General features: G+C 43.1%; 1 protein-coding gene, 4 non-coding genes and 2 pseudogenes across 5 annotated transcripts; 6 read left to right on the top strand and 1 right to left on the bottom strand.

Annotated features, from left to right (window-relative positions):
• Positions 1-3,822: 3,822 nt before the first annotated feature.
• Positions 3,823-7,612, top strand: LOC106580983 (mth938 domain-containing protein-like; annotated as a pseudogene).
• Positions 7,613-7,627: 15 nt separating this feature from the next.
• LOC106580972 (integrator complex subunit 4-like) lies at positions 7,628-18,435 on the bottom strand (annotated as a pseudogene).
• On the top strand, positions 18,276-26,676 carry LOC106580973 (40S ribosomal protein S3). Its single transcript, XM_014162576.2, has 7 exons — positions 18,276-18,553; positions 19,015-19,145; positions 23,399-23,492; positions 24,243-24,337; positions 24,948-25,135; positions 25,677-25,880; positions 26,604-26,676. Exons 1-6 carry the CDS (start codon positions 18,524-18,526, stop codon positions 25,874-25,876), a joined length of 738 nt encoding a protein of 245 aa, XP_014018051.1. The 5' UTR covers positions 18,276-18,523; the 3' UTR covers positions 25,877-25,880; positions 26,604-26,676.
• LOC123729352 (small nucleolar RNA SNORD15) lies at positions 23,818-23,963 on the top strand. Its single transcript, XR_006761138.1, has one exon. It is a non-coding gene; the product is annotated as a small nucleolar RNA SNORD15 (small nucleolar RNA).
• On the top strand, positions 24,616-24,762 carry LOC123729354 (small nucleolar RNA SNORD15). Its single transcript, XR_006761140.1, has one exon. It is a non-coding gene; the product is annotated as a small nucleolar RNA SNORD15 (small nucleolar RNA).
• Positions 25,351-25,498, top strand: LOC123729355 (small nucleolar RNA SNORD15). The gene has a single exon (XR_006761141.1). It is a non-coding gene; the product is annotated as a small nucleolar RNA SNORD15 (small nucleolar RNA).
• On the top strand, positions 26,181-26,327 carry LOC123729353 (small nucleolar RNA SNORD15). The gene has a single exon (XR_006761139.1). It is a non-coding gene; the product is annotated as a small nucleolar RNA SNORD15 (small nucleolar RNA).
• Positions 26,677-27,103: the final 427 nt, after the last annotated feature.

Here is a 27,103-nt window from a genome sequence, read left to right as displayed (position 1 = left end):
CAACAATTCTTTACAGACAGATTATTTCACTTATAATTCACTATCACAATTCCAGTGGGTCAGAAGTTTATACACTAAGTTGACTGTGCCTTTAAACAGCTTGGGAAATTCCAGAAAATGTCATGGCTTTAGACGCTTCTGGTAGGCTAATTTACATAATTTGAGTCAATTGGAGGTGTACCTGTGGATGTATTTCAAGGCCTACCTTCAAACTCAGTGCCTCTGCTTGACATCATGGGAAAAATCTAAAATCAGCCAAGACCTCAGAATTTTTTTTGTAGATCTCCACAAGTCTGGTTCATCCTTGGGCGCAATTTCCAAACGCCTGAAGGTACAACGTTCATCTGTACAAGCAATAGCACGCAAGTATAAACACCATGGGACCACGCAGCCATCATACCGCTCAGGAAGGAGACGCGTTCTGTCTCCTAGAGATGAACGTACTTCGGTGCGAAAAGTGCAAATCAATCCCAGAACAACAGCAAAGGACCTTGTGAAGATGCTGGAGGAAACCGGTACAAAAGTATCTATAGCCACAGTAAAACGAGTCCTATATCGACATAATCTGAAAGGCCACTCAGCAAGGAAAAAGCCACTGCTCCAAAACTGCCATAAAAAAAGCCAGACTACGGTTTGCAACTGCACATGGGGACAAAGATCGTACTTTTTGGAGAAATGTCCTCTGGTCTGATGAAACAAAAATAACGTTTTGGCCATAATGACCATCGTTATGTTTGGAGGAAAAAGGGAGGCTTGCATGCCAAATAACACCATCCCAACCATGAAGCACGGGGGGCAGCATCATGTTGTGGGGGTGCTTTGCTGCAGGAGGGACCAGTGCACTTCACAAAATAGATGGCATCATAAGGAACGGAAAATTATGTAGATATATTGAAGCAACATCTCAAGACATCAGTCAGGAAGTTGAAGCTTGGTTGCAAATGGGTCTTCCAAATGGACAATGACCCCAAGCATACTTCCAAAGTTGTGGCAAAATGGCTTAAGGACAACAAAGTCAAGGTATTGGAGTGGCCATCACAAAGCCCTGATCTCAATCCCATAGAAAATTTGTGGGCAGAACTGAAAAAGCGTTCGCGAGCAAGGAAGCCTACAAACCTGACTCCGTTACACCAGCTGTCAGGAGGAATGGGCCAAAATTCACCCAACTTATTGTGGGAAGCTTGTGGAAGGCTACCCAAAACATTTGACCCAAGTTAAACAATTTAAAGGCAATGCTACCAAATACTAATTGAGTGTACAGTATGTAAACTTCTGACCCACTGGGAATGTGATGAAAGAAATAAAAGCTGAAATCATTCTCCTATTATTCTGACATTTCAATTCTTAAAATAAAGTGGTGATCCTAACTGACCTAAGACGGGGAATTTTTACTAGGATTAAATGTCAGGAATTGTGAAACTGAGTTTAAATGTATTTGGCTAAGGTGTATGTAAACTTCCGACTTCAACTGTATGTTTAACCCTTTATCATGGTTGGTGTCTTTACGGATTTTTCCAAAATCATGCAACATAAAATATTACTTTTATATCCATGCAATTATGGCAGTGTAAATTGTCTTCATGTAATATATTGGCATTAATCTGTTAAATTAGACATTGAACTTGAACCCTGTAAGAATACTGGATCTTGCCAGTTGACAGTTTTTCTATAGAGATCTCAGAAATGCAATTTAACTTGTAACATTTTGTGTGGATCTCGTTATGTTATGGGGTGAAAACGGTTTATTGGCACACAAATCCAAAATGATGTATGCAATTGCAAAATCGGGTGCTTCTAACCGAGTCACCTTCCCTTTATATTTAAACTCTACATTGATACTGTCATTAACGTGGTTCTTCAATAATGATGCATAATATTTGTTGGATGTGCATTTGGTGTCCAGCTGATTAGTTAGGCCGTGATATTTTCACATCTGATGAAGGAAGGAATTTAATGAATGACAGTCAAATGACGAATAGCTGTTGTGATAGCGCATGCGATGCAACAACTGCCCAAGTGCTGGAAAAAAGGTGTTCGGAAGGATTGTCAAGAATTTATTTTGAACGTTAGTTACACTGGTGATATCCCTAGCGAATTGATGTTGATCATCTGTTGTCTGCTTGATTTACAGCAGGTTCTCCTTAGATTCAACAGAGAAAGCATTAAGGTAATGAGTTCATGTTTTTGTGCCTTGGATTGGACACAGTCTATGTGAAATTGTGTAGGATAGATTATTGTGCAGCACCCAATGCTATTCCTATTAATTCTGGATATAATGACAAATGACATTGCCACTAGGCTATGTAATATGATCTGGTAATGAAATGACATGACGAATATATTATTTTCCATATTACACCTGCAATTTTAAACAATACAAGGGGCTTGAAGTAGTCTACATTCTCATTAATAAAACAGATGGTGAGATTAACGCTACCCCTATTTTGGGATTTATTATATGTCCCTGCATCAGGCCACAGCCTACAGAAAAAAATCACCATGCATGCATCCAATCGGTTTAGTCAGGCAATGTCTACATTATTATCAATTTAATTTGTAATATTTTGAATATCAATGCATTGGCAAGGCCTAAAAAAATGCATTCTCAGTGGCAATGGCCTACTCTTTGCATTCTTTTTTGGAGGAGGGGTTCGACAATGAACAAAAATATAAACGCAACATATGAAGTCTTGGTCCTTATTTCTCACAAATGTTGTGCACAAATTTGTTTACCTCCCTGTTAGTGAGCTTTTCTCCTTCAAGATAATCCACCCACCTGACAGGTGTGGCAAATCAAGAAGCTGATTAAAAGGCATGAGGCAAAAGGCAAAAGCCTGAGGAGTATACCAGGCTAATAAAGCCCTTTTGTGGGGAAAAACTCTGATTGGCTGGGCCTGGGCCATGGCTGCACCCCAGCCCAGTCATGTGAAATCCATAGATTAGAGCCTAATCAATTTCTTTCAATTTACTAATTTCCTTATAAGAACTGTAACTCAGTAAAATCTTTGAAATTGTTGCATGTTGCGTTTTATATTTTTGTTCAGAACACATTAAGCCCTATATGTACAATTGGAGGTCCTTAAATTACAATTAATCGCTTGAAAAAGTCCCTGAATTTGACTTGCCAATGTCTTTTATGAACCCTGCTTAAAGGAGGTATAGTCCAATGTTGTTGTATAGGTGGAGTTATAGGCCAATTTAAATATTCATTTTTATTACTCTAAATACACGTGGAACTGCATGAAAATCTTTTTTATTTTAGTTTCAAACCATTTTCATCCAAATGTCACACATTGCCCCCATTATTTATATAAAGACCCAGAACTGTTATTTTTATATGTGGCGTATGCTGAGTGGAGAATTCCTTTTTAGTCCAGAAATAGGCTTTCTGGGCCCGGAAGCTAGATTGTGATGCATATGTTAATGTGGATAAACAAAATAAAATATTTGTTATTATCAAATGCATTTGCAGCATCATTATTCCCCTTTGGACAGGTTACACATTGGCTGACGGTGACAACAGGAGGAATGGGAACCTAAAGGCAGTAGAATAGCCTTTTGGAAAACGGGAGGGACACACACACACACAACATAAAAGTCCATGTTGAAAAAAAAAGTGTATAAAATAAATGGTTTATTGGATGAACTCGGGACAAACAGCTCTTGCTTCAAACGTTGAGTTAATAAATTTAACCATTAACCAGTCCACATTTTATCATGGACACGTTGAGCAGGTGACTGGGAACGAACTGGTAAGGAAGAGTAGCAATCACGACTGGCGGACATAAAATGAATACCGACAGAAATCTGTAGTAAATGATGGCAATGTGACATGTTCGTCTATTTGTTAGGGTTTTTAAACTTGTTTGTGTGCACTTGCTACAGTTCACCAGTTTCTTTACATGGTCATGTGGACAGAAATACAATCTAATAATAGTTAATAGGGATTCAACTTTTGAAATGTTTCTCACCAGATATGCTTGTTTTATTAGAATACTTTATATATCCATATTCCTTGCAGCATTGATCTCAAGTTGACAACCCCTCTGAACACACAGATTGGAGAGGTTTGAGCAGGGCAGCCCCTGATGAGCCATGGATAGTACCCTCTGGTTCCTGGCTTATTCCCCAGCAGATGTTTCTGTTGGGATTCAGAACCGGCAAGCCTCCTGTTGCTAGGGCACCTTTTAGATTAAAAACGCTGCATTCGTTTCCAAATGTGCCTGCAGCAGCCGAGACACAACACATGCCCTATGTCGTCACCAGAGATCGCTTCCCTTTCCTGGAGACACATGAAGGTGAAGGGCTGCTCCTCTTCCTATAAGGACTGTAAGGTGTGGCTCGGGGGAAGCCGCGCCTGGGACGGACGTAAATTATGATGATAATATGACGGATAGCACATAGAGATGGACATGGGCTGCTCCTTATGATGATAATGTCACTCACTTTGTGTGTAGCATCACCCTGGAGTGCAGCCTGCAGATCTGGAGGAGGTACTTCAGAAGGGGGTGGAGAAGCTGGTCATCGGGCAGGGCATGAGTGAGGCACTGCAGGTATGTCCCTAGGCCTGGACCCATACACACAGACTTTCCCTAGCCATACACATTTACCCCAAATATTGTTTATTTTATTGACAAGATATTAGAATGACCAATCTAACAATGGAAATAAATGTCCTCAAAGATGGAAGGTAGGTGGGAGGAGGTGAGATCAGGTGGGACTATTCTAACCAATGAGAGGGCAGATACTCGTATGAACAATAGGCCATAGAGATATATAGAGGACTCAACTTTATCTGTGGCATTATAGCATCGGACAGCAATAGACATAGCCTATATGGCAATCTCCATTATAAAGTAGTACAATATTTTTCTCCATTGGCTGATTTTTTCCAACTCATAGGAATCCCCACCCAGTTTACTACTTTAACATGTTGGAAGCCTTCAATGGCAATGTCCATGCTGAAATGGATAATATCCATGATGAGTCCTCTATATATCTATGACAACAGGCACAACTACGATAGTCGTTTTTGGGTAAGTTGCCAATATGCCACAGGCGTTCACTTATCACTGCATTCGTAACAACCTAAACATTACAAAAATTCCTTACAATCAAATAAGCCTCACGTAGCAAATTAGCAATTCCATTTTTTGTTGACCAAATTCGAAACTCATTGACCTCTATACAAACATTCCTCACTTCTTGGGCTTATTTGGATGACTGTACGTACATACTCCAACCAGAAGCCATGGATTACAGATAACATTCGCACTGAGCTAAAGGCTAGAGCTGCCGCTTTCATGGAGCGGGACTCTAATCCGGAACCTTATAAGAAATCCCGCTATGCCCTACGACGGACCATCAAACAGGCAAAGCATCAATACAGGACTAAGATCAAATCGTACTACACCGGCTCTGACGCTCATTGGATGTGGTAGGGCTTGCAAACTATTACAGACTACAAAAGGGAAGCACAGCCGAGAGCTGCACATTGACACGAGCCTACCAGACGAGCTAAATAACTTCTATAACGTCTAGGCAAGTAAGACTGAAACATGCATGAGAGCATCAGCTGTTCCGGACAACTGTGTGATCACGCTCTCCGCAGCCAATGTAAGACCTTTAAACAGGTCAGGGGTGTGTCTATATGGTCAACATTCACAAGGCCGCAGGGCCAGACAGATTACCAGGATGTGTACTCTGAGCATGCGCTGACCAACTGGCAAGTGTCTTCACTGACATGTTCAACCTCTCCCTGTCTGAGTCTGTAATACCAACATGTTTCAAGCAGACCACCATAGTCCCTGTGCCCAAGAACACTAAAGTAACCTGCCTAAATGACTACCGACCCCTAGCACTCACGTTTGTAGCCATGAAATGCTTTGAAAAGGCTGGTCATGGCTCACATCACCACCATTATCCCAGAAACCCTAGACCCACTCCAATTTGCATACCGCACCAACAGATCCACAGATGATGCAATCTCTATTGCACTCCACACTGTCCTTTCAAACCATTGACTACAGCTCAGCATTCAACACCATAGTGCCCACAAAGCTCATCACTAAGCTAAGTACCCTGGGACTAAACACCTCCCTCTGCAACTGGATCCTGATTGCACGGCCAGGCATGACTCCAGCACCATCATTAAGTTTGCCAATGACACAACAGTGGTAGGCCTGATCACCAACAATGATGAGACAGCCTATAGGGAGGAGTTCAGAGACCTGACCTTGTGGTGCAAGGACAACAACCTCTCTCTCAACGTGATCAAGACAAAGGAGATGATTGTAGACTACAGGAAAAGGAGGACCGAGCACACCCCCATTCTTATCGACGGGGCTGTAGTGGAGCAGGTGGAGAGCTTCAAGTTTCTTGGTGTCCACATCACCAGCAAACTAACATGGTCCAAGCACACCAAGACAGTCGTGAAGAGGGCACAACAAAACCTCAGATCCTCAAAAGCTTTTACAGCTGCACCATCGAGAGCATCCTGACGGGTTGCATCACTGCTTGGTATGGCAACTGCTCGGCCTCCGACCGCGGTACATCACCTGGGTCAAGCTTCCTGCCACCCAGGACCTCTATACCAGGCGGTGTCAGAGGAAGGGCCTAAAAATTGTCAGACTCCAGCCACCCTAGTCATAGACTGTTCTCTCTGCTACCGCACGGCAAGCGGTACCGGAGCACCAAGTCTAGGTCCAAGAGGCTTCTAAATAGCTTCTACTTCCAAGCCATAAGACTCCTGAACAGCTAGTCAAATGTCTACTCAGACTATTTGCATTGCCCTTCCCCCCACCCTCTTCTACGCTGCTGCTACTCTCTGTTATTATCTATGCATAGTCACTTTAATAACTCTACCCACATGTGCATATTACCTCAATTACCTCGACACCAGTGCCCCCGCACATTGACTCTGTACCGGTACCTCCTGTATATAGCCCCGCTATTGTTATCTCTTACTTTTTTGTGGGGGGTATTTTCTTAAAACTGCATTGTTGGTTAAGGGCTTGTAAGCATTTCACTGTAAGGCACATGTGACAAAAAATTTGATTTGATTTAACTTTCAAAATACAGAAATCATCCCCGCAGCATAATATGATACAAATTGCATCATAAGGGAATGATTTATGTATTTGGAAAGTTACGTATCTTGAAAAAATGTTTTGCTTGTCAGCAATCAAGTTGAGACTATGTCAACAATGGACTAATGAAATAAAAACAAAATGATAGCTTTCGGGTAGAATTTGTCTTTTAAAGTCAGCTGCAATGTTGAACACGCTCTCTTTAAAAGGTCTCTCCTCAACTGTGGACTTTGTGTGACAGAGAGGTGTGGAACTGAGGGTGCTGCAGACCATGAAGGCTGTCGCAGAATACAACAACCTGGTTGGCCAGGGAGCCAAGGTGGGTGGCGTCTTCCACTCTACCTGCTGATGAAATCATACCACAGAGGGAGCAAAACCTTTTGCAATGGAAAACAATAATGGGCGTTTTCCATTGTAGTCCCTCCCTATTTTCTTCTGTTTGGTGCCTGATGAACACAACCCTGGGGTGAATTTAGCGATGTGAAACATTCAGAACACTGTAATGAACAGAGCTGAAATGACTTGGTGAGAATAAAGGCTTGTTTTTGTCATCTGGTTTCATTTATTGTCATTAAAAAAAAGGTTTTTGTCCTTAACTATAGCAACTAGGAATAGCAACACACAGGTCAGACATGTGGCCTCAGTGATACTCTGGCTTAGTCTCGGGCGGAATTCCAAATGGCACCCTATTCCCTTTACAGTGATCAAAAGTTGTACACTATATAGGGAATAGGGACCTATTTGGGATGCATCCTCATTCTAGTTGAGCATAAAGGTCAGTCAGCTAGTCAGCCAGCCACTAACAAACATTGTTTTGTAAAAATGAACACAGTAAGGAAGGACCAGCTTTGAGGTCTGCACCAATGGCTGAGGAGAAGCAGGTCATGGGTGGGAGAGGGAGAAGACAACAGACAAGATAGAAAAGACTAGAGGAAGACGAGAGGGAAAGGGAGATGGATGTTTAAAGAGGTGTGTTTGGTGACAGCGGCGAGCAGGTTTGGGCATGATGAAGACCTTGACAGGTTTGCTGAAGGGAATGGTTCCCTCAGTGGCACCCTCTGCTGGCTGGAGGCCTTCAGTGCTGCTGTCGTTCTACGCTGTCTTACAGAGACAAAATAAGCTGTAGGCCAGCAGCAGCCTCACTTCGATCTGACACGCCTCTGAGAGAAAGGGGCCGGGGTGAGTTTGTGTCCTCACCGGTCCATACGGAGTGAGACAGGTAGAATGTGTGTGGGTGTGCCCCCACTAGTCCATGTGCTGTAAGACAGGTAGTGTGTGTCCTCACCAGTCCATGCGCAGTGAGACAAGTAGACCTGTGTGATGAGGCGGTGGCGGTGTGGTCCAGGACTCCTGAAGTCTCCAGGTTTAGGCTGAATCAAATGAGACTGGCCGTCTGGATACAGCTCCTGGAGAGAGACAGAGTGTGTGTGTGTGTGTGTGTGTGTGTGTAAAAGACAAAGCAAACTATTACAACTGGGACCAACACTTCATCCATGAGCCGGGAGAGAGGAGATGGCACAGCTTATATACCGCTAGGGTCCTGAACAAAGGCTCCATTCCGATTCTCTACCCTTCACCCAGAAATGTGCATGTATATCCACCTTATGCATCTACATTGGATTGGTGCAAGCACGACTGGAGGGAGTTAACACTACATTCCAGTTCATTCCTTTTAAATCCATGAGGGTGAGTGTATGAGTGCACATTTTAGGAGAAGGTTGGGGAATCGGAACGCAGCCAAGGGTGTGTACCTGTACTTTGACAGTGTTGTGGGGGTCTTGTACGTGCTCCAGCGTAGCGTCGTTGTCTAGCGCCACCATCAGGCCAGAGGTGAAACGCAGTGGGTTGTCAGACTCTCCTGTCGGCTCGATGATGGTCGCTGATGCACGCTGGACCTGCCAGCCAATACAAACCACACTTGGGTCAAATACCTGTGTGTGTGTGTGTGTGTGTGTGTGTTCTGTGTACCTGTTTAGGTAACTGAAGGTTTAAGAAGCCACTCTGTCTCAGTGTGGTCTGAAGAATCTTGACCAGTTCTCCAGGCTTGCAGGCCGACAGCCTGGGACTCACGTACAACAGCTTCCCCACAAAACTTTCCTGGAGGTGGGGCAGCTCCATCACGAACAGCCTGGAGGCATAGAGGTTAGGATTCATCAGAATACCAAAAGAAAAGGGTGTGCTTTCTGCAAGTTCAATGTTGATAAATTAATTACAAATGCATCAGTTTCTTGTCTTTTATAGGACAAATATTCTGTCTTTTTTGTTTTCAACGATATCAAAAGTTTATGAAATAAAATGGATGAAATGATTGGTAGATTAAATGATAGTTAAAAAAAGAAAGATAATATACCTCAAAGGATTCCACCTCCTGAAGGAATTTCTCAGACACTGATGAGAGGTTCAACTCTGCAGAGAGATGAGAGGGGTCGAGCTGCTTGACAGTTATAGACATGGACGGTGGGGGTGTTTGTGTGTGTACTAACCCTCGTCTGGTACGGGCAGTCAGGACTAGATGTAAGGCCTTAGCCTGTAGTCTGGCATGGTGTATGGTGGCCACCTGTTTGTTCTCCCGACCACTATATAGGAACTCCAGTTTATACGTCTCCTCCAGCATCTACAGACACACACACACACACACAGACAACATGACATTATATACACACAGCTCTGCATATCACATTACTGTCTAGGGGTAACGCCACCGGCTGAAGACATATACACTGAGTGTACAAAACATTAGGAACACTTGCTCTTTCCTTGACAGACTGACCAGGTGAACCTTATTGATGTCACTTGTTAAATCCACTTCAAATCAGTGTAGATGAAGGGGAGGAGACAGGTTAAAGAAGGATTGTTAAGCCTTGAGACAATTGAGATATGGATTGTGTATGTGTGCCATTCAGTGGGTGAATGGGCAAGACAAAAGATGTCTTTGAACGGGGTATGGTAGTAAGTGCCAGGTTCACCGGTTTGTGTGTGTCAAGAACGGCAACGCTGCTGGGTTTTTCACACTCAACAGTTTCCCGTGTGTATCTAGAATGGTTCACCACCCAAAGGACATCCAGCCAACTTGACAACTGTGGGACGCGTCAACATGGGCCAGTATCCCTGTGGAACACTTTTGACATCTTGTAGAGTCCATGCCCAACGAATTGAGACTGTTCTGAGGGCAAAAGGGGGGGGGGCAACTCAATATTAAGAAGGTGTTCCTAATGCTTTGTACACTCAGTGTATGTGCTCCTCCTCCCACTGGAGACCGGGATTCAATACCCCTTCAACCCGTATCTCCCAACTGCCTGTATCCCTACCATTTGAAATCTGTCTAAATAAAGTTAAATAAATACTACAAAAAAACACATTCGTTTGTGCGTGTGTACCCGTTTGGCAGCAGCAGTTGCCATGGCGTTGTGTTTAAGGCAGAGGGTGAAGGCCATGGTCCACAACTTCTCCTGCAAGGCCTGTGGGAAGGACACAAGGAGAGGAGACAAGGAGATGAGGAAGGGCAATATGATTTGGCCATTGTGGTCAAATGTAATGCAGACAGACACCTGTCTATCCAGAGAGACACCTTGGTGAGCAGTAGTTGGCAGCGGAGGTAGGTGGCAGAAAAGTCAGCAGCCCCTACCAGCTCTGTCTGTAGCTCCCCCAGTCTCTGTAGGTCTCGGAGAGAATACACACACAATCACAGAAGTGTGATTGACTTGGAGTTACATTGTGTTGTTTAAGTGTTCCCTTTATTTTTTTGAGCAGTGTATATACATACATACATACACAATTCCTGACATTTAATCCTAGTAATAATTCCCTGTCTTCAGTCAGTTAGGATCCACTTTATTTTAAGAATGTGAAATGTCAGAAAAATAGTTGCAAGAATGATTTATTTCAGCTTTTATTTCTTTCATCACATTCCCAGTGGGTCAGAAGTTTACATACACTCAATTCGTATTTGGTAGCATTGCCTTAAAAAATATATATATATTTGGGTCAAATGTGTCGGGTAGCTTTCCACAAGTTTCCCACAATAAGTTGGGTGAATTTTGGCCCATTCATCCTGACAGAGCTGGTGTAACTGAGTCAGGTTTGTAGGCCTCCTTGCTCGCATACGCTTTTTCAGTTCTGCCTACAAATTTTCATTAGGATTGAGGTCAGGGCTTTGTGATGGCCACTCCAATACCTTGACTTTGTTGTCCTTAAGCCATTTTGCCACAACTTTGGAAGTATGCTTGGGGTCATTGTCCATTTGGAAGACCCATTTGCGACCAAGCTTTAACTTCCTCACTGATGTCTTGAGATTTTGCTTCAATATATCCACATAATTTCCCTTCCTCATGATGCCATCTAGTTTGTGAAGTGCACTGGTCCCTCCTGCAGCAAAGCACCCCCACAACATGATGCTGCCACACAACATAACGCCACAGATTTCTCAAGTTTTGAGGGAGCGCGCAATTGGAATGTTTACTGCAGGAATGTCCACCAGAGCTGTTACCAGAGAATTGAATGTACATTTTTTTAACATAAACTGCCTCCAACATCGTTTTAGAGAACTTGACAGTACATCCAACCAGCCACATAATTGCAGACCACTTGTAACCACGCCAGCCCAGGACCTCCACATCTGGCTTCTCCACCTGCAGGATCATCTGAGACCAGCTACCCGGACAGCTGATGAAACTGAGGGTTTGCAACTTCAGTTGGTAAATGCTCACCTTCGATGGCCACTGGCACGCTAAAGAAGTGTGCACCTCACGGATGAATCACGGTTTTTACTGTATTGGGCAGATGGCAGACAGCGTGAAAGGTGTCGTGTGGGTACCCGGTTTGCTGTTGTGAACAGAGTGCCGCGTGTTGGTGGGGTTATGGTATGGGCAGGCATAAGCTACGGACAACAAACATAATTGCATTTTATCTATGGCAATTTGAATGCTCAGAGACATCGTGACAAGATCCTGAGGCCCATTGTCATGCCATTCATCCACTGCCATCACCTCATGCTTCAACATGATATTGCACGGCCCCATGCCGCAAGGATCTCTACACAATTCCTGGAAGTTGAAAATGTCCCAGTTCTTCCATGGCCTGCATACTTACCAGATATGTCACACATTGAGCATGTTTGGGATGCTCTGGATCGACGTCTACGACAGCGTATTCCAGTTCCCTCCATATCCAGCAACTTCGCACGGTCTTTGAAGAGGAGTGGGACAACATTCCACGGGCCACAATCAACAGCCAGATCAACTTTATGCGAAGGAGATGTGTCACGCTGCGTGAGGCCAATAGTGGTCACACCAGATACTGACTGGTTCTCTGATTCACGCCCCTACCTTTTTTGTAAAGGTATCTGTGACCATCTGTGTGTATTCCCAGTCGTGAAATCCATAGATTGGGGCCTAATGAATTTATTTCAATTGACTGATTTTCCTTTGAAATTGTTGCATGTTGTGTTTTTAGATTTTTGTTCCGTGTATATTTCAGAGGAAACGTACGTCACATGAGCAGGCCAAGGATCTCAATATAATTTAGATGTAATACAGTATATATGTAATGTAGTCTGTATGCAGTGTGACCAAGATGGTGGCAGGGCAGTTCCACTGAGCATGTTGTGTGTCGCTGTTTGTTTGAAGTGTTAATTAGCAAAATCGTTAATCTTCAGATATATTTATCTTATTACACTGTCTTTTGTGTGTATTTATATTTTTTGTAACATTTTATGTACACGCTGCTATTTCCCTGTTTTGCCTTCTTGCCAGGTCGCCCTCGCAAAAGAGGTTTCTAACCTCAATGGGTCTTACCTGGTTAAATAAAAACATATACAGTACCAGTCAAAAGTTTGGACACACCCACTCATTCAAGGGTTTTTCTTTATTTTACTATTTTCTACATTGTAGAACAATAGTGAAGACATTAAACTATAAAATAACACATTGTTATTTTTATGTTTTAGATTCTTCAAAGTAGCCACCCTTTGCCTTGATGACAGCTTTGCACACTCTTGTTATTCCCTCAACCATTTTCCTGAGGTAGTCACCTGGAATGCATTTCAATTAACAGGTGTGCCTTGTTTAAAGGTTATTTGGGGAATTTCTTTCCTTAATGCATTTGATCCAAAGCGTTTACAAAGCTGTCATCAAGGCAAAGGGTGGCTACTTTGAAGAATCTCAAATATAAAATATATTTTGATTTCTTTAACACTTTTTTGGTTACTACATGATTCCATGTGTTATTTCATAGTTTTGATCTCTTCACTATTATTCTACAATGTAGAAAATAGTAAAAATAAAGAAAAACCATTGAATGAGTAGGTGTGTCCAAACTTTTGACTTTGTTGTCCTTAAGCCAGTTTGCCACAACTTTGGAAGTATGCTTGGGGTCATTGTCCATTTGGAAGACCCATTTGCGACCAAGCTTTAACTTCCTGACTGGTTGGAGTTGTTAACTTGTTTTTCAACCACTCCACAAATTACAAACTGTAGTTTTGGCAAGTCGGTTAGGGCATCCACTTTGTGCATGACACAAGTAATTTTCCCAACAATTTCACTTATAATTCACTGTATCACAATTCCAATGGGTCAGAAGTTTAAATACACTAAGTTGAATGTGCCTTTAAACAGCTTGGAAAATTCCAGAAAATTATGTCATGGCTTTAGAAGCTTCTGATAGGCTAATTGACATCATTTGAGTCAATTGGAGGTGTACCTGTGGATGTATTTCAAGGCCTACCTTCAAACTCAGTGCCTCTTTCCTTGACCAAAAAAATCAGCCAAGATCTCAGAAAAAAAATTGTAGACCTCCACAAGTCTGGTTCATCCTTGGGAGCAATTTCCAAACGCATGAAGGTACCACGTTCATCTGTACAAACAATAGTACGCAAGTATAAACACCATGGGACCACACAGCCGTCATACCGCTCAGGAAGGAGACGCGTTCTGTCTCCTAGAGATGAACGTACTTTGGTGCGGAAAGTGAAAATCAATCTCAGAACAACAGCAAAGGACCTTGTGAAGATGCTGGAGGAAACCGGTACAAAAGTATCTACATCCACAGTAAAACGAGTCCTATATCGACATAACCTGAAAGGTCACTCAGCAAGGAAGAAGCCACTGCTCCAACATCGCCATTAAAAAAGCCAGACTACGGTTTGCAACTGCAAACGGGGACAAAGACTATACTTTTTGGAGAAATGTCCTCTGGTCTGATGAAACAAAAATAGAACTGTTTGGGCATAATGACCATTGTTATGTTTGGAGGAAAAAGGGGGAGGCTTGCAAGCCGAAGAACACCATCTCAGCCGTGAAGCACGGGGGTGGCAGCATCATGTTGTGGGGGTGCTTTGCTGCAGGAGGCACTGGTGCACTTCACAAAATAGATGGCTTCATGAGGAAGCAAAATTATGTGGATATATTGAAGCAACATCTCAAGACATCAGTCAGGAAGTTAAAGCTTGGTTGCGAATGGGTCTTCCAAATGGACAATGACCCCAAGCATACTTCCAAAGTTGTGACCTCAATCCTATAGAACATTTGTGGGCAGAACTGAAAAAGTGTGTGCGAGCAAGGAGGCCTACAAATCTGACTCAGTTACACCAGCTCTGTCAGGAGGAATGGGCCAAAATTCACCCAACTTATTGTGTGGAAGCTTGTGGAAGGCTATGCGAAAACATTTGACCCAAGTTAAACAATTTAAAGGCAATGCTACCAAATACTAATTGAGTGTATGTAAAGTTCTGACCCACTGGGAATGTGATGAAAGAAATAAAAGCTGAAATAAATCATTCTCTCTACTATTATTTTGACATTTCACATTCTTAAAATACAGTGGTGATCCTAACTGACCTAAAACAGGGTATTTTTACTCGGATTAAATGTCAGGAATTGTGAAAAATTGAGTTTAAATATATTTGGCTAAGGTGTGTGTAAACTTCCGACTTCAACTGTATGTATATTGGGACGTAACAGGAGTAAGTGAGGTCATACCATGGCTTTGATGGCCGCCGTGTGCACCCTGGGGTCCTGGTCGGAAAAGTAGTCACTGATGACGCTCTGCGCGTCTCTCACACACACACACACACTCCACCAGACACCCCTGGAAGGGAGAGTGGAAAGTAGTCACTGATAACCCACTACTGCTGCACATCTTTGGTGGCTAATTTCTGCATTACCAAATGAGGAGAGTTAAACTTCACACACAAGTCAGAGATTTACTTAAAACTACATCTTTAATAATTAAGATGCTTTTGCAAAAGCACTTGACTTTCAATGATGCACCATCTCTAATGAACCATTGAAAAGTGACTACACATAAGTACAAAGAGCTTTTATACCCAAGATCCACCCCTCTCAACGTACATGACGAACAACAGATCTTAGGAACTGTTCACAAAGGGACCTTATACTTGAGAAAGGAGTATCCCTTAACCAGATAACATTCACTATAAATTATCGTTCAGTTTGGTCCCTAATGACGAGGTTCTAATCTCGTTCCTTGTACTTCATAGTACAAAAACACCATCTCATCCAATGGCATATATGAATTGTCAACTCTAGATACTCCCATCTCAAGTAAACCCCCTCTTGATCCCACTCCTGGACAAGCTCACTGAGGGGAGTGACTTGCACACAGACATTGTGGAGGCAAATAATTGGTTCTCTATTAATCACGCCATCTCTTCACATGGTTTAAGAATAGTTAAAGACATTCACATATGAAGACAATGTTCCATTTTGTCCTCCTCCCCGTCTGATATTCTGCATAGCAACAGAGATATGTCAAAGACAAGTCTGACCTCTCCCCTCTCTGGGCCCCAAGTGACTGAGCCCCAGCTAAGGGAAACGTGCAACTGAAAGACACCAGAATCCAAAGGATACATTCTAATGACAAGTATCTCACATAAGCATATTATGCTAATAAAACATCTTAATTATCTATGTTACCCAACTAATTCTGATTCATCCGCCACACATCCCACACACATCTCTCACAGACATGGTGATGTGATGAGGAGACTAGTCTGGTTAAATTAAATATAAACATGTCATGTAGTGAATATTTGTTATTGTTGTTGACTCAACTACCCTGGTTAACGCAAATAAATATACACACCTGGAGCACCGCCCCACAGCTGGAACCAATCCCTGTCCGTCTTTATTTAGGGGCGTGTCCACATTTCCCAGGCAACTGAGGAGTTGCAGGCATTTATTCCTCACGCCAAAATATGTGTCTGACAGGTGCTGAGAGAGGAGGATGAGCGAGATCGATGAGCGAGAGAGGGATGAGCAAGGGGGACGAGCGAGGGGGATGAGCGAGAGAGGGATGAAAAAGAGGTATGAGAGAGATTCAACTTGCAGACCACGTCTGTGTTTTACCTTGCAGGCCACCTCTATGAGTCTGTGTCTAACAGTAGGGCTTTCTGGGAGCCGATGACCAACAGAGTGTCCAGCAGCTGAGCCAGGACCTGGTGAGACTCTGGACACACACACACACACACACACACACACACACACACACACACACACACACACACACACACACACACACACACAGAAGAAAACAGAGACATGGACTAGGTCAGAGAAGATATGGGATAGAGTGTTACGATGTACGAAGTCTGTGTATCAGAGTGTAACTTACTCTCTGTGTTGAATGTGTTGAGGGTGTCATCTAGGATACTCTCAGGGCTGAAGTTCTGAGTCTTATTAAGCAGGCCAATCGGAGAGGCAATCTTCAGCCGGACCGAGTTATCCTGCTCCTACAGAGACATACATACACACACACACACGTACAGGTTATCACTCTCCTACAGGAAGACAGGAGCAAGGTGAGGGAAAGAAGGGATGGAAGAAGGAGAGGCAGAAAGGATAAAAGTAGGAGGGGAGAAAGGATGGACCATGGAAGGAGGGGAGAGGATAGCTGCTCTTAGCAATGCAAGCTTATTTCCATACACTAGCGTTGCTTTCAATTGTATTGGGTTGCACAAAAACAGTTTGCGGGAAGCCAGAAGTTAAATACAATTCCATTTCTACTTACTGTGCCGGTGGGCAGGAAGGTTAGTCATTATGACAGGGGGAATTTGACAATATCTAAAAGATTGTTTAATAATACAGACTTTCCAAACGTGGGTCTGTTGTAGACCCACTTCTAATCTGCATATCTCATGTCAAAATAAAAGTTCCCCACAAGTTATTCCTTTTTTGTCCATGTGCAGGACTTTTATTTTGACATAAGGTAAGCAGAGAGTACGTTGGCACAGTACTTTAACATTATATTTGATTGAACTTCTGGCTTTCCGCTGACTGTTTTTGTGCAACCCAATACAACTGAAAGCAACGCTAGTGTATGTAAATACACCCGCATTGCTAAGAGCAGCTAGGGATAGGAGGGCTGCTTTACTTTGTAATAGTGTTCCAGGAGGAGAGAAGGGAGAGAGATGAAGGATAGATAGAAAGAGAAGAGAAAGGACGGAAAGAGAATATGGTGGGATGGAAGGAGAGATGGGAGGATGAAAGGATTAAAGCCAGGACACCATACCTTGTAGTAGTGTTCCAGCAGTATGCGCACCACCCCCTCCACACTCTGCCTCCACGGAGCGGGCAAAGTGCAGCAGGTACTGCAAGGCATCAGTGAGGTTGGAGGACTTACACAGGTCAATGTGCAGTGCTGACAACTTACTTGCTTTGGTCAGACGGAGCTTCTTGGCTGGAGCCTCCTCTTGGGGAAGCTGTTGATCAACAGAGACAATGGATTACCTTTTCTTTATCATTTTGTGATATGAGATGATACGGATCTGAATAGCTAAACGGCATATCTAAAGCTGTAGGGATCGAACTATAGTTAGGCTCTAGACAAAGCTATCCCAGATCAGTTTGTGCTCTTCCCCACTATATTGATGTCCTTTGCATGATCATAACAGAAACAGACTGGCACTCAGGCTAGAACAAGATTGCAATTGTACACCAGCCAGCATAACTAGCTACCACTGGCCATTTGCTCAGATCCCTGTGACCCAGCTTTTCTATGAGGCCAATATAATATCTATATCTAGCTAAAGTTAATGAAAGAGGATGCATGATGTTATCAACAACTCGGTGGTGTTATTGTTTACTAGCTACGAAACACTCAGACGCAGTCTAACGTTAGCTAGCTGGCTTGCTATTATTGAAAGAACAACGTTGGTTAAAGGTGAATGTTTCGTTTTTTTCCGTAACCATGGTCTACCAACCTGGACAACTTTTGAGAATTCTTCGTAAACTCGCTTTTTGAGATGTGCTGCCATTTCCAACGAAGTTAACGTTCGTTGTTTAGCTAACGGTAGCAACCAGTATTTTTTTTAAAGCGCCCAACATTCATCGTCATCAAATGTCGTCGGAACACGCAATTCTGGGTATAAATATACTTCCGGTTCCTTAACAATTTCTTTCCTGTCAGCGGCCTCCAGTAAGATGGCTGTGCAAATCTCAAAGAAGAGGAAGGTCAGTTCACAATTCGTCACAAAATGCTCTTTATAACGGATACATTTGTAGCAAATTCGGATGCCATGTGTTAGCAGTATGAATACGGAGTTGGTTATAGTATTGCTCGGCGTCCTCGTCCCCTAGTCTAAAGAGGATTACCATAGATTCTAGCTACTGGTACGGGAATCCTCACTCCGCTAGTGAACGTGTCACGGGTTGCTGTTTAGACCGTACTAGCAAATAAGCATAACCACCTCTGATTGTCGAAGTGGTGTCTGTAGATTAGTGGTCACTGTCTAGTTGGCTAATGTTAAAGTCACACAGGTGGCAGGATACTTTATTTTAACTTTGGTACTAACGTTACCCAGTTCACCAGCTCTGTAACTTGCTGGCCAATGATGCTACCTACAGTAACACGTTCACTAGTGGCTATGTGACTACAAGCATGTTCCCTACAACCTTGTGTTATCCTTCGTTAGTTTGTCGCGGACGGAATCTTCAAAGCCGAACTGAACGAGTTCCTGACGCGCGAGCTTGCGGAGGATGGTTATTCCGGTGTGGAGGTGCGTGTGACCCCGACCAGGACCGAGATCATAATCCTGGCCACAAGGTAACGTTACTTGTATGTTGGTAGCTAGTGGTGTTATTCCGCCTTTAAAAGGTTTATTGTTGGTAGTAGAATGAATGTGTAAGGGGTAGAATTGGGTGGTATCCAGATTTTTATACCATCAAACCGTGCCATGCATGCATATACTGTATTACCGGGTAGTGCACACAAGGGGCATTTTTTTCCAACCATAAGCCGAAAGTATGTCACTTGCATAATGATAACAAAATGCTAACAAGTACTAAGGAATGCAGGTGCTAAAATAGAACTTGGTTGTATTTCAAAATCAAATTGTATTAGTCGCATGCGCCGAATACAACAGGTGTAGTGAAATGCTTATGAGCCAACAATGCACTAATAAAAATATGGATAAGAATAAGAAATAACAGTAAGAAGTAATTAAAGCGCAGCAGTAAAATAACAATAGCGGGACAATATTCAGGGGGTACCGGTACAGAGTCAATGTGAGGTGGCACATTGATGATAACAACAGTAGCAGCAGTGTGGGGGGCAAGGCAAATAATCTGGGTAGCCATTTGATTAGGTGTTCAGGAGTCTTATGGATTGGAGATAGAAGCTGTTTAGGAGCCTCTTGGACCTAGACATGGCACTCCTCTCTGCTACCGCACTTCAAGCAGTACCGAACAGTCTATGACTAAGGTGTCTGGAGTTGGACAATTTTTAGGGCCTTCCTCTGACACTGGTATAGAGGTCCTGGATGGCAGGAAGCTTGGCCCCAGTCATGTACTGGGCTGTTCGCACTACCCTCTGTAGTGCCTTGCGGACGGAGTCTGAGCAGTTGTCATACCAGGCAGTGATGCAACCAGTCAGGATGCTCTGGATGGTGCAGCTGTAGAACCCTTTGAGGACCCATGCTAAATCTTTTGTCTCCTGGGGGGGGGAGTAAGTTTTGTTGTGCCCTCTTCCCGCCTGTCTTGTTGTGCTTGGACCATGTTGGTGATGTGGACACCAAGGAACTTGATGCTCTCAATCTGCTCCACTGCAGCCCTGTCGATGAGAATGGGGACGTGCATGCCATTCTCACATAGGTGTTACTTTTGTCCAGGTGGGAAATGGCAGTGTGTAGTGCAATATAGATTGAATCATCTGTTGGTGGTACGCAAATTGGAGTAGGTCTAGGGTTTCTGGGATCATGGTGTTAATGTGAGCCATGACCTGCCTTTCAAAGCACTTCATGGCTACAGGTGTGAGTGCTACGGGTCGGTAGTCATTTAGGCAAGTTACCTTAGTGTTCTTGGGCACAGGCACTACGGTGGTTTTCTTAAAACATGGTGGTGTTAGATTCGGGCAGGGAGAGGTTGAACATGTCAGTGAAGACACTAGCTAGTTGGTCAGCGCATGCTCGCAGTACATGTCCTGGTAATCTGTCAGGCCTTGTGAATGTTGACCATATAGACACACCCCATGTCTTTTAATAAAATCAACTATCTACTGAGCTTGTCTTAACTTCAAGCATGCTGTTTGATTAAATAATTAAGATACGCATTACTCGGGGGAGCCAGAGATCATGATGGCCTGACCAGAAAACCCTGTTCCCGACCATCCTCCTGCTGCCGGCCTTCGCAGATTCTGACATTATGCTTCTGAAGATGCCTGTAATAGGTCGGCAACCATTTCCATTTTGAATGCGAGTTTTGATTTTCGTGGAACAGTTTTAGTTTGTTATAGTCTTTGCATCTCAAAATCATTATCATATGGTTAACCAAAGTTCTATCTAATTGAAAGTGATCCAAATCTAAAATTAACTACTATTACCAACTATGTAAAAATAGCCTACATAAAGCCAACAAATAAACATTGCAGCCTGCTGGTAGAAAATATCCTGATTTAAAAAAAAAAAAAAAAAACTATAAATCACATTGGCTAGTCATGGCATTTCTGCAACGAACTTGAAACATTGTATCAACTGTGTTCACCAGAAGGTGCTAGTAGACAGACACAGCTGGTTATCAAAAGGGAGAGAGACCTGTAAATATTTTTCTAATGCATTGAGAATGACAATAGTTCCTCAATGGATTTGATAAACCGATTTAGTTTAAATGGTGTTTGAGGTGAAGAGAACATTACTTTGAGAAGCTCCACAGCTCATTAGTGGTGGTGAGTTAAGACAATCCAAAATACTATCAGACATTCGCAGATGGGCACATTTATGGCCTACATTTACGCACAGGTCAGGTAGTCTAGGCCTACTTCTATATGTGTAATCATGTGCGCGTCCTTACTCGACATTGACAGTAGCGCTTCAAACAAAATACAATAAATTGACATCTTGTGACTGGAATGAAATAAATCGTCTTGTTTCTCACAAGTGTAGCATGGGTTGTGAGCTCTGCAAACAACGTGTCAACTCCCACAATGAGAATGATAACCAACTAATAATAATTGAATGCATTAACCTCTAGGGTAGTGGGACGAAAATCGAAAACCCCCCACAAAATGTCAATTCAAAGTTCTCAAACGGGACTATTTTACACCATTTTAGATACACTTCTCCTGAATCGAACCACGTTGTCCGATTTCCAAAAGGAAAGCAAAACATTAGATTGTTAGGAGAGTACATGGACACAATAACCCCACAGCCATTTTCTAAGCAACTAGCATGCATCACAAATACCCAAAACGCAGCTAAATGCAGCACTAACCTTTGACGATCTTCATCAGATGACACTCCTAGGACATCATGTTACACAATACATGCATTTTTTGTTCGATAAAGTTCATATTTATATATAAAAATAGCATTTTACATCAGCGCGTGACGTTCAGAAAATATTTTCCCTCAAATACTGCCGGTGAATCAGCGCCACAATTTACAAAAATACTTGTCATAAACATTGATACAAAATTAAACTGTCATTCAAAGAATTATAGATGAACATCTCCTTTATGCCAACGCTATGAAATATTTCAAAAAAGCTTCACGAGGAAAGCACTCTTTGCAATAATCTGAGTACCGAGCTCAGAAAAATACACTAGGCTATACAGATAGCCGCCGTCTTGGGGACATCTAAAATCATACATTACATTAGAAATATTCCCTTACCTTTGATCATCTTCATCAGAAGGCACTTCCAGGATCCCAGGTCCACAAAATAATGTTTTGTTCGATAAAGTCCATAATTTATGTCCAAATAACTTCTTGTTGTTCGTGCGTCCAGTAAGCTACTCCAAGTGTAGAAAGCGCGCGGACGATGTCGCAACGAAAAGTTAAGAAAAAAAAAAATTTGTATTTACGTTTGTTCAAACGTTGTAAAACATCAATTTTTAGGGCCTTCAGAACGTGAAGATTCAATAATATTTCAACCGGACGGTTCCTGTGTCTTCCTGTGATAAAGGTTTTGGAACTGGAGGATCCTCCCTCGTGAATGCGCCCCAAGAAGTGATGTCACACCTGCCTCAACAACTTCCCCTCCTTGTCATTCGGGCTCTGTTCATCGTAGAAGCTTCAAACAACTTTGTAAAGACTCGACATCTAGTGGTAGCCTTGGGAAGTGCACAATTATTACTACGTCACCGTGTATTCAATAGGAAACGACTTGAAGAGAGCCCATGCATCCAGATTTCCACTTCCTGGTAGGATTTCTCTGGGGTTTTTGCTTGCCATATGAGTTCTGTTATACTCAGACACCATTCAAACGGTTTTAGAAACTTCAGTGTTTTCTATCCAAATCTACTAATAATATGCATATCCTAGCTTCTGAGTTTGAGTAGGAGGCAGTTTAATATGGGCACATATTTTTTCCGAAATTGTCAATACTGCCCCCTAGCCCCAACAGGTTAACAAAAATCACCATAACCAAACATTCTGGAGTGAGATGTTTCTTGTGCATCTTAGCCACACTCCCCTTCTTGGACGTTTGTATTTTAGTCCACTGAGATGGGTGCAAATCAAACTTGTCTCGTGTGCAACTGCTCTTCACAAAAAATCATGTTTAGGTGGCTAGTTAGAGATATGGTGGGTTAGGGTTGGTGAAAGTTGTCTGCTTTAGAAAGGGCCATTTTGCCAAAGTGTGTTCATCATAATGAGAACACTGGCGCCTTCCTGCTACTGTCCTGCATCATCCAAACTAATCTGCGTTTACTAACTCAAGAATATCTATTGATTTGAATGAAATTGATTATCACTTTTTTAAATATTAAACGTGTTAAATACGGCTGGAGCTTTCAGGCAAACAAGATGACTGATAACTGATTGTATACAAAGCACATTTAGTAATGGATTATTGTTGTTTCAGGACCCAGAATGTTCTGGGAGAGAAGGGCCGTCGCATCCGGGAGCTGACCGCTGTTGTTCAGAAGCGGTTTGGCTTCCCTGAGGGCAACGTGGAGGTAAATGCACACTACTGACATGCATCCACTAGACATACAACAGCTGCTTACGTGTAAACATTATACATACTCCCTAACCCCAACATCAAGGAGCTGACAACTGTGGTTCAGAAGAGGTTTGGCTTCTGATGGCAGTGTGGAGGATAAAGGAATATGATTGTGTGAAGTTTAAATTAAAACAAGTGTGAATTCCACATTGGTGATGATTTTAAATGTGTTAATCAACTTACAACAACCAACCTCAAGTGTGTGTCTGAAGGTAGTCTATGACTGGAGAAGCTCTAGCTTTGCCTTTGCACCAGACTGTTAACCAGGAACCACTTTCCTTCAGTGATGATACGATGACGAGTCAGAACGGACATGGTTTGTCTCTGGGGTCACTGACTCAGGGTCACGTTCTGTGTCTCTGGGTTCAGTTACCCAGAGCAGCGTGTCTTCAGTTGAAGACATCGAGGCATTTGTCTGAGAAGGACTCAATCCACTATAGGAAATGTCTGGATTCAGATGTTTTCTTGTTAGGGAGTCAGGTGGCTAGTTGGGTAAGAAGAAGGTAGTCAGCGACGTATGAAGTAGTCGGCGTTCTAGATGCTATTTCCACCACAATTGTAAGAATGTGAAGCGGGAGGCTACACTTCTCTGCTGTGGTGGTCTAGGTGCAGCACCTGCACCAAGCTCTTAAGCTTTTGGCTGTGTAGCCTCTCCCACTCTCTGTATGTGTAGAAGGTTAACCTCCCCGCTCTCTCCCTCTAGCTGTATGCTGAGAAGGTTGCAACACGTGGTCTGTGTGCCATTGCTCAGGCGGAGTCCCTGCGCTACAAGTTGCTGGGAGGACTGGCTGTACGTAGGTAAGCCGAACCCTGGCCTGTGAGCTCTAACATGTTGCACCTAGACACTGCTTCATGGTCAGTTATGCATTAACCTGTAATGGAGCAGGTTTCACTCTGTAATCGTACAGGTTAGGATTTGGGAAGGTAAGCAGGTTCTAGATCTGTTATCTTGAGCAGCACATGGTTAGCTTAGCATGCTAACATGAGTGTCTCTAGGGATCCATTGAGCAGAACATACCCCTGCTGTTAGTCCACTTTCTTAAACTTCCTTTCTCATGACATACAGTAATGTCTCCCTTCAGTGATGAAACGATGACGAGTCGGAATGGGACAGTCCGTCTCTGGGGTCGCTGAGTCAGGGTCACGTTCTGTGTCTCTGGATTCAGTTCCCCAGAGCAGCATGTCTCTTCAGTTGAAGACATCGAGGCATTTGTCTGAGAATGGGCCAGCAAAATTGCTCATAATGTCAGATGTGATCTCATAGTTGACATGAGTTAATTATTTCCTTTCTCATTTACATCCCCCCCCCCTTTCATCCTCTCTCGCTCTCCCTCACCCGCTTTCTTTTCTCCACCTTCTTCACCATCCCTCTTTCCATCCCTTTCCTCTCCTTCTATCCCTCTTCCAGGGCTTGCTATGGTGTGCTGAGGTTCATCATGGAGAGTGGCTCTAAGGGTTGTGAAGTGGTAGTTTCTGGGAAGCTGAGGGGTCAGAGGGCCAAGTCCATGAAATTTGTTGACGGCCTGATGATCCACAGTGGAGACCCAGTCAACTACTACGTAGACACTGCTGTACGCCACGTCCTGCTCCGACAGGGTGAGTACCAAATCAACCCCTAGACACTACTACCCTACCCCTAAAAAGCGAGTCCCAAGTCAACCCCTATACCCTACCTTTAGACAATACTACTAATGGTTAGAAGGCAAATACCAAATCAACCCCTATACCCTACCCCTAGATTATTCTGCTCTGTCAAGGTGAGTCATCAACAGTAAGTTTTGGTCTGTTGCTTTTAAAGATGAAATGTTTTCCGTCGGTGATGATACGATGACGAGTCGGAACGGACACGGTTTGTCTCTGGGGTCACTGGGTCAAGGACACGTTCTGTGTCTCTGGGTTCAGTTCCCCAGAGCAGCGCGTCTCTTCAATTGAAGACATCGAGGCATTTGTCTGAGAAGGGCCAGGAATGACTTAAGTCTAGTTATATTATGATCAACTGCTTTCTTGCTACGCTACACACAGGCTAACCCTCATACTCTATTCTATATGCTTCACGGTTCTGTGTATACTCTGTTCTACGTATGCAGAATGATAACTGTTGGGTGGAGGGCACTGATGTGTGTGTTTGTCTTGTCAGGTGTGCTGGGCATCAAGGTGAAGATCATGTTACCATGGGACCCCAGTGGTAAGATCGGCCCCAAGAAGCCTCTGCCAGACCATGTGAGCATTGTGGAGCCCAAAGACGAGACTATCCCCTCCACCCCCGTGTCTGAGCAGAAGGGGGCCAAGCCAGAAGCCCCAGCAGCCATGCCACCGACTCCTGTACCCATTGCATAGACAGGTACTATACCCTACACTAACCCAGCCACTGCACAGTAGAAATGTACTGTTAATCAGTCTCAACTGGTTTTGCCTCAGGACCCAAATTTAACCACGTTGACTCAAAATGTGCATTGTGGGGGAACACCACAAATTAAATTTGGGAAATCATTTTTAAATCTAGATTGATAATGTATTATTTTTTGAGGAGGCTTGTGGTAGTGAAAGGACTCCCCCATGATTGTCTCATTTAAAATGCTCTACCAAAGCGTCTATCTCAGGGTGGGATACACTAAGTTTGTTTAGTTTAGTTTCCGCTTCCCTTCTGTGATGATACGATGACGAATCGGAATGGGACACAGCCTGTCTGGGGTCACTGGGTCAAGGACACGTTCTGTGTCTCTGGGTTCAGTTCCCCAGAGCAGTGTGTCTCTTCAGTTGACGACGTCGAGGCATTTGTCTGAGAAGGGCTTCCTGACTTAAGCAAGTATGTGTGTCTCAAATGGCACCACATTCCCTTAATTTTGCTCTACTTTTGACCAGGACCCATAGGGCTCTGTTCAAAAGCAGTACACTGTATTGGGAATGGGGTGCTATTTGAGTCAGACAATATACTGGTGGCGGAATTGACCATGAGCATGTTTCTAGACTGTTGCGCATTTAGCTAAACTATTGAATGTTGTGTGTGATTCTGGTAGGGTTAGGGATGGTGTCCTAATGGCTGATATTGTCTTTTCTTCTCCAGGTGTCAACCATTTGTTCAGATGGAAGCAGGACCCTGAATTTTCTTTCTGTACAAAAATAAAACCTGGAAAATACACTTGTCTGTCTCAACTTCCTGTTTCAACCATGCTAAATAATTAATTTGACAATTGTTTGATTTATGGCACTTTTACAGTTGGTGAATGGTAAGTAGCAAGGAGTCTGGGTAGCCAGGTAAGGAAATGCCACCTCAATAACTACTTAATAATTAAAAAATCCCTTGGTTTTTGGAAAATAATATACCTTGTAAAAACAGAACTTTGTTAGTGTAGTAGAGTGATGTTGTTCCCCTAGATTATGCACCAAGTTGCACGCAAGGACAGTTCAAGTAGGCCAGGTCAAGAGGGGATGTTAAGTTAATAACAATAATTCAATGTGTTTTCTTTATTTAATTACAGCAGCATAGTTAATGTTATTTTTCGGTTTACAAACATTTTTTGATATCTATATTGTAAATACACCTAATTGTAAAAGTTTGTATAT

Source organism: Salmo salar, chromosome ssa20, assembly GCF_905237065.1.
Source record: "Salmo salar chromosome ssa20, Ssal_v3.1, whole genome shotgun sequence".
Classification (NCBI taxonomy): domain Eukaryota; kingdom Metazoa; phylum Chordata; class Actinopteri; order Salmoniformes; family Salmonidae; genus Salmo; species Salmo salar.
The sequence above is the reverse complement of the archived record's forward strand: the minus strand, read 5'-3'. Positions and strand labels throughout refer to the sequence as shown.